The 7,487-nt window shown below is 46.9% G+C and overlaps 2 protein-coding genes across 3 annotated transcripts; both read right to left on the bottom strand.

Moving 5' to 3' along the window:
* Positions 1-426: 426 nt before the first annotated feature.
* LOC118406823 lies at positions 427-2,360 on the bottom strand. 2 transcript variants are annotated; one of them, XM_035807167.1, is made up of 2 exons: positions 2,041-2,360; positions 427-1,841 (listed from the first exon to the last, which is right to left on the bottom strand). In XM_035807167.1, the coding sequence occupies exons 1-2, from the start codon at positions 2,313-2,315 to the stop codon at positions 866-868; spliced, it is 1,251 nt and encodes a 416-aa protein (XP_035663060.1). In that variant the 5' UTR covers positions 2,316-2,360; the 3' UTR covers positions 427-865. The 2 variants fall into 2 exon arrangements, with proteins under 2 accessions (XP_035663060.1, XP_035663061.1); XM_035807168.1 differs by having other exon boundaries at positions 2,028-2,360.
* A 1,172-nt stretch (positions 2,361-3,532) lies between these two features.
* On the bottom strand, positions 3,533-5,941 carry LOC118406824. Its single transcript, XM_035807169.1, has 4 exons — positions 5,404-5,941; positions 4,795-4,880; positions 4,335-4,532; positions 3,533-3,804 (listed from the first exon to the last, which is right to left on the bottom strand). Exons 1-4 carry the CDS (start codon positions 5,528-5,530, stop codon positions 3,733-3,735), a joined length of 483 nt encoding a protein of 160 aa, XP_035663062.1. The 5' UTR covers positions 5,531-5,941; the 3' UTR covers positions 3,533-3,732.
* Positions 5,942-7,487: the final 1,546 nt, after the last annotated feature.

Consider the following 7,487-nt stretch of genomic DNA (forward strand, 5'->3'; position numbering starts at 1 on the left):
ATGACCAATTACAAGTATACTGCACACGGTTTCGCCTGGAAAATTGTAAAATCGCGAAATGTCCGTACTTATTTCTCGTTATCTGAGGGAATCTATTGTTGTTGTTTTTTACTTCTGATGAACACAGTGGAGGGCCAGGAATTCGTATCAGCAAATTGTATCTAAAAACTGTTTTAGTCAATCACTGTAAAACTTGAGTTTAAGCTTCTCACTACCTTTTCAGATGTAATTCCTTATTCTCCGTTGATAATACATTTGTATATCTGACGATCGACTCTGATCACAAAGGCTGTCTGACACGCATTTCGTTTTGTACATCAGACATATACCTATATCGTAGACCTATTTGTTCTCGTCCTTAATGTACTAACGAACGTCCTTAGTATCTACGACCTCTCATAGGTCGTAGATGACGACCCGAATTTGATGAAAAGTGTTTTTTAATCACAGATCACATATACTGTACACGTAAAGCAGCTGTATACTTTTAATCTCACATTTCATTAGTTAGCACACATGTATAGCGACTAGTGCTTCTGGTCATTCCTGTTAACATTTATTCCCTTTCCTATAAGCAACAGTATAATTACATATAATGAAGCTCAGGTTTTGATTTGATCCAAACAGTACGGCCAAACTTTTTTGTCGACTTTGTTGTTTGGCTTGCATTTGGAAGTGTGGCATGGGACCGTCAACGGGAAATACTTCATTGACATTGCTAAACAAAATTGTAATAAATAGATAACGCTAATGAAAGAACTTTTTTTTAGTTTTGTTCGTTTTTTTACGTAATCATCTGTTTGTCAAATGTCCATCGCACGCGCATCTTTCCTGCTTGTTTGGCACAGCCGTGTCGACTGACGCGTCAACCATATCGCACAGCCCGGAGTCGGTCCAGAGGCACGGCTCGATCCACAGGTAGTTCTGGTACCTGGCCACCATGTGGTCGGGACATGTGGAGGTGGACTGTAACGGGGAGCCGGGGTCCTCCCGAACGCCGACTCTGTGGTAAGCTAGGGTGGAGCGGAAAGCTAGGGTGGCGCGGCGAGCCCGGGCTGGTCGGGGGAGGGCTGTCCTGGACGTGCTCCAGCCCCGGGGGACGGGGACGGTATAACGGAGGAAGAGGCGGCTGTCTGCTCAGGCTATTCACCGGCTTACAGGAGTGCCACAGCCCGTCGTCTGAGCGGCTCAGGGACAGGGTTGGGGTCTCGTAGCCGTCGAAGCCGTCGTCTTTCTTTTCGTTGTAAGACGCGTCAAACACATCGACAGGCTCACAAGTGCTGTACATTAATGTTAGGCTGCTCTGCGGCTTGAACCGTTTGCCTGTACCAGTATCTGCCCCGGTGCGCGCACGCTTCTTAGACCTTTTGTCGCCAAGACGAGTCGACTGGCTGGTAGGCAGGAGGTCCGAGGAGCTACCTCCACTGCTTTGTTCCATTTTGCCAGTACTGGTACCTGAGCTGCTCTGACCTCGCGCCTTGGGAAAAACGCTTGTGGGGGATCGTGCTGTTGTTGCCACTGGGCTGTTCACATGCACATGGAGACTTGGATCATCCTTGCTTTCAGTTCCAACTAACAGTCGTATGGCGTCTTCTAGAGGAATCCTGTCTGGCAACACTGCCGGCAAAGCTGGTGTCGCTGGTTCCGTGATTGTGTTGTTGTTGCTATCTGGTGTTGGCGTCATCAATGGTACAGCCATCGCTGTTCGGGTACTGGAGTGGTCCTGCATCGGCATCGATGCTGTCGCTGACCCCAAGATGACAGAGTTGTCGGTTTTCCCGGCTTTCACAGCAACGGGTCGGTCTGTCTTTGCGACCTGTCTGATTGTTGCTGCTCTTCTTCTGCAAAAAGACAAACACCAAAAGTTAATTATAGGTTAATGACGAATTACCGAGACTAAGCCCTATTGCGTGGAATACTCTCCAAGCACAAAATCTTGTTGCAAGTCGCCTTTCCTTGATATTTTTTCAAGTGACAGTCTTTATCAATAAATGATAACTGCTGATATATAGTTTATTCCTGCTCACCTGTGTAATGTACCTTGGTTGGATGAGCTGTTGGACAGGGTACTGCTGGGCTGGTAGTCTGCCATCTGTCTCCTGGTCGCTAGGAGGCATCTCTGACTGACCCACGCCGTACCGGAGACGTTCTTCCCGACGTTTTAAGGGTTCCGATCTGACCGACATCTCCTGTAACTCCGCTGCCGCTGCAGGCCCGCTGCTGCATGGCTCCATCACCTCCAATCTTCGCGGCCAGCGCCGCCGCCTTTTTGCGGAACAGCTTCCGGAGCTCTTGGTCTCTTCTGATCTTCTCATCCTCTCGTTTGATGAACTCTACGAGGGTCTTCCCAATGACGTCGACTTGAGCATGACGACGTCACGTCCGTGACTTACGCCCGCGGTCTCGCCGTCTGTGCTGACATGACAGCAGGTGTTTCTTCCTTGGTTGGTGCATGGGTTGGTGCAGCGGCACTCAGCTGAGCCGCAACAGCGTGTTGCTGAACTGTGTGATAGCTCGGGTGGGGACGAGGTAGGGCGGCTTGTGGGGGCGGTCGTCTTCTTTTCTTTCATGAGGGGACATAGCGCCTCTTTACGGGCGCGTATTGGTGACGAGACTCATACTGGCTCATCCGCCGCCGTGCTTTGATCACTCGGCGATCGGAAATTGGACTCTTCTCCGTCTCATCCGAGGTTTTGGTGCCTGTTTCTACCGTAGTTGCACTAGCGATCACGTTTCTGCTATCCCCACTCCTGCTCCTGTTAATGTACTCTACGTACGAAATACGACGTCTGCTGTCTTTGCCCTCTTGACGACGGGACTCGTCCGAGTCCTCCAATGTAGAACGTGGTCGCTTTATGCTGCTTGAGTCGTCATGGCAGACTTTTGAATTGGTTGATTCGTTCCTTTGTACGATAACGTACTCTTTGCTTCCGTTTGTTGCCCCAGCTGCCCCTTGGCTTTATGATAAGGAGACGGTGCGACACGGCGGAGTGTCAGCACGACAGGCGGCGGAGACAGCCGTCTCTTCTCCTTTCCGGGCAGGACAGCGGGGACGTGAGGAGCGGTTGGAGTGGAGGACGCGATCCGTGACGACTTCTCCCTAGACAGCCGTCTCTTCTCCTTTCCGGGCAGGACAGCGGGGACGTGAGGAGCGGTTGGAGTGGAGGACGCGATCCGTGACGACTTCTCCCTAGACAGCCGTCTCTTCTCCTTTCCGGGCAGGACAGCGGGGACGTGAGGAGCGGTTGGAGTGGAGGACGCGATCCGTGACGACTTCTCCCTAAACAGCCGTCTCTTCTCCTTTCCGGGCAGGACATCGGGGACGTGAGGAGCGGTTGGAGTGGAGGACGCGATCCGTGACGACTTCTCCCTAGACAGCCGTCTCTTCTCCTTTCCGGGCAGGACAGCGGGGACGTGAGGAGCGGTTGGAGTGGAGGACGCGATCCGTGACGACTTCTCCCTAGACAGCCGTCTCTTCTCCTTTCCGGGCAGGACAGCGGGGACGTGAGGAGCGTTGGGAGTGGAGGACGCGATCCGTGACGACTTCTCCCTAGACAGCCGTCTCTTCTCCTTTCCGGGCAGGAGAGCGGGGACGTCAGGAGCGACTGGAGTGAAGGACGCGATCCGTGAAGACTTCTCCTGGTGTGAGTCGCGCTTCTCCCGTCGCGGTCTGTCCCGGCTGGAGCTCCTGTCGTCTTCTTCGTCGTTCTGTCCTGACTCGTCTCCGGACAGTCATGAGGAGTTGTATGGTTGCCTCCTTCTGTCTCTGCGTTTTACTGTACGCGTTCGCTTTGACACAGCGGTCTGAAAGGGTAACATCGAACAATATCATATCTGTTACTGTCAGTTTGTGGTTATGCAAATATATCATGTTGTACCAAGCAAGGAAGTCACGAAAGCCCCTGGTGTTAAACGACCATCCACACAAGGTGAATAGGCCAGCCTTTCTAATTCAATCGCGTTATTTCGCGTATGAACATAAATACTTGTAAGCAATTACACATGTCCCTGTCACCAAAAATATCAACACACAATGAAAAGGACCCGTCCGTGGTGCTGAATTACAAAGCTGTACATGTTAATCCTGTGATATGTGGTCACTCAACTGTTTTTAAAGTTTAACTAGGGCAGTATCAGTTTGGTATCTCTTATTCAGACGGTATTGTAAGGACCCGATGTCGATACGACAAATTAGAATAATGTCTTCTGAATAATTGACTATCGAAACAATACGCCCTGTTGGCAAGTCTGTCCGTCAAACACTACTACATATCAACAGAGGATCACAAAGTTTTTAACGAGGATACGTTTAATGTTCAAGTGTCTTAATTTACCTTAAAAGAAGCGTAAGATGTGCCTTGTTGACACGACTTCAGCTGTCCTGAACCGTGCCTGTCCTGTCCCTGTCTGTCCCGGCTGGGGCTCCGATCGTCGTCCGTGAACTCTCCGTCACCGACCCGCCATGACGATCCGTACGGCTTTTTCCTTCCGTCCCTGCGCTTCTGCGTCACTGGTCGTTTCGTTAAAACCGCCTGTAAGGGTAACATTGAACAATGATACACAGTTGTAGCATGAACCTAGATCCTACAAGAAGTATCATTGAATTTGGATTAATCATGAGTTGCGAAAAGAAAGAAAGATAAAGCCAAGGTCGAGCAAAACTTAGCAAACAAAACAACATGCTAGTATTTTTCCTTCCTTCAAGAAAGATAAGGAAACATATATAAACTTCTAAATACTAGCTAAGACCACATTGTGCTTTGGTGAGGGCACGTTAAAACTGAGTGTCCGTACCTTGTCGTGAGGCCGGCTGAGAGCTCTGGTCTGCTCCTCTACACGATGTTGCAGCGGGAGGGTCATTCCGGGGGGAAGCAGAAAATCTAAACGTGGACGAAATGAACTCTGTTGCTGTTGATAAGGATTGATCGTAGTTCTTCAAAGAGACACCATCAAGAAATAGTAATAGCACAAGTAAGGTGCATGTAAGATAGCCAGAAAATAGTTTGTATCAACACGAGTGGTACAACTCGCTATACAGACAAAACAAATTCGTGAAATCGACCATTGTTTTGAGTATCGTCCATTCACAAGTTCTCACATACTGAATCAGGTCTAGGTTCAGGTCCAAACCTGGACCTGATCATCTGTTCCTGAACCGGACCTGAATTTTCTGTACCGGTACCCACCCCTATTAGTAGGTGAAATACACGATTGTTCAATGTGAAGTTCTTCACTTGAGTGTTAAAAAAACTAGAGCATAAATACCATCAAACTTGAAAGTACTGACCTAGTGCTTTACATATTTCAGTAAACTGAATTATACAGATGCAGGAATAGGCAACTATGTACGTTAACAAATAAAATGGACAGGTCAGTTTGACATAAAAAGTTGTTGATACTCACTAAACTGCTCCCTTCTGGACTCTCGCTCTTCTCTGTGAAGAGCGTCGTTCTGTCTGATTTTCGCCGACATGGCGGCTCTTTGCGTCCAATCGACACGATACTTCTTCTGTTTTCCTTCTTTTGGCATTGTGAATACCAAATTAACTCATTAACGCGAGAAAACGGCATGGGTGAAAAACGCGTGCGTTCTCGTTGAAAGCAAAATGTGCTCTTTTTACTAGAGCGGTTGTCAGGTTCGACTTCGAGGCATAAAGATGTTCTGGAACGGGACATTGTTGGGTGGGGGTGGTCTTTCATCCTCACCTGAGATAACCCCAAACTAGGTGCCATTCGGGAACAAGAGACACCGAGTAGAAAATAAATACAGTCTAGTAAATAAGCTAATTTTGATATACTAACATTTTCTACTTTTAAATCCTGAAGACGACGTACATGTGTTACACTGTAACATTATGCCAAGAATTCTGGTCAGATTACCTCGTACCTTCTTATTGCTAGTTGGTTATTTATAACATGCAGCGTCTCTTGAGACGAAAAGGGCTAGATCAGCAAGGGTTTCAGCTGGATGTCGTCGGCTCCTTCACCGGCTAAGGGTTAGCCCTTTTGTGTCGGATATAGAAGACCGTAGTCTCAATTACATGTACCTGCTAGTCCGCTACTCAATTACCAAATATCATCAAAATCCATACACAGCTTCTCGAGTTATATGCTGTTGACCTACATATAGGGACACAACATTAGGCCTTAACCGAAAATATAGCCTTCTCGGCGAAGGTAATTAACTACATAGATCAGTCTAACAGATACAATGCTGGGACTAACGCATGTATATATAAAGAAGTGGTCACGAATATAACGTTAGATTATGTAACCTTAAATAGTGGTGAGAAATTAATATTTTACAAGCCAATACCTTGTTCATCATTTCTTTTCTCATTAATAAGTAGATACACATTTTCATGAACTAGGTCTGATAATGTTCACTTTTATTTGGTTAACAAGGTAACGTTATGATCTTTAGATCAGATCGCTTTCATAATGGTTTCATAATGCTAAGATTAAGATATATGTTAATATATATGTTAACATGTATGTTAATGTCTTGTCGCAACGTGTCCTGCATCAAAAACCTAAGGACAGCCACTCCTTCTGTAGAATGAAGAGTGTACAGGTACTAAGCTGAATTACCATGTAGGCTAACACACAGCGACATTTTATGGAGCTGAGAGATTTCTTCGTATTTTAACCTTTGACCTGAAGTTCAAAGGTACTGGCAGGCTGTCATGATCAGGGGGTTTGTAAAGGAATCTTACAGACCGAGATGTAATACAGAAGAGATATTGGGTTCCTATCTGATATTGTGCAGTCGCAATTAGTCTTTTGGTAGAGGCTGAACTGCTTATTCAGTTTCTGTAGGACGTGGATTCAAAATAACGTTACTGCTGTAGTTGATAGACTACCATTGTCGACCCGCAGACTCTGAACAGTGGACCATGTCGGGGAGTAAATGCTACTGTGTGGCTGCCACCATGCTAGTGATGGTGCGCTTTGGTGCGTTTGTCTTACTCGTTATTTTCATCGTAAACGATGTGAGGCCGGCAATCCGTGGTCTGTACATGCGCAGAACAACGTGCACCGTTCTGTCGTCAGCTATCTCGTCTGACGTCGTGTCGTGCGAGTGTCCGGGGGAGATGAGGAGGGGTTGTACGTCATCGTTCCCCTGTCTGAAGATTAACGTGACGTTTGTCGGCAGGCACAGGCTCAACCTGACCGGCATTCTGGTGGACAACCAGAAAAACATGGGGTACAGAGGAGACCAACTGGTAACGGAAGTCTGAGATGATTTCAACATTTGTAGGGTATTTTGTGTGTGTGTGTTAATTTTCTGTGTGAGCACAACACATCTTTTAATTCTTTTGCCAAAGTATGTTTTACCTATATGTTATGTTTCAACTCTATTTCCAAGCATAAACTGTTCAGACCCAAATCTGCAAAGGATGCTTTCTCTATCACAAAATGTTAGACAGATACTTTTTTAAATGCTTATCTTAAATTGCTATTATATAGTCTCAATTGATGCTAAT

This window comes from Branchiostoma floridae, chromosome 19, assembly GCF_000003815.2.
Source record: "Branchiostoma floridae strain S238N-H82 chromosome 19, Bfl_VNyyK, whole genome shotgun sequence".
Lineage (NCBI taxonomy): Eukaryota > Metazoa > Chordata > Leptocardii > Amphioxiformes > Branchiostomatidae > Branchiostoma > Branchiostoma floridae.

What these genes read in the sequence shown, in the direction of transcription:
- LOC118406823 (XM_035807167.1), bottom strand. Translation starts at nt 2,315, where the DNA reads ATGAGAAGATCAGAAGAGACCAAGAGCTCCGGAAGCTGTTCCGCAAAA. An exon ending in CAACAGCTCATCCAACCAAG is followed by an intron (nt 1,842 to 2,040) that starts GTACATTACACA and finishes GTCTTTTTGCAG; the next exon opens with AAGAAGAGCAGCAACAATCA.
- LOC118406824 (XM_035807169.1), bottom strand. Translation starts at nt 5,530, where the DNA reads ATGCCAAAAGAAGGAAAACAGAAGAAGTATCGTGTCGATTGGACGCAA. An exon ending in TCAGCCGGCCTCACGACAAG is followed by an intron (nt 4,533 to 4,794) that starts GTACGGACACTC and finishes TTACCCTTACAG; the next exon opens with GCGGTTTTAACGAAACGACC. An exon ending in CATCTTACGCTTCTTTTAAG is followed by an intron (nt 3,805 to 4,334) that starts GTAAATTAAGAC and finishes TTACCCTTTCAG; the next exon opens with ACCGCTGTGTCAAAGCGAAC.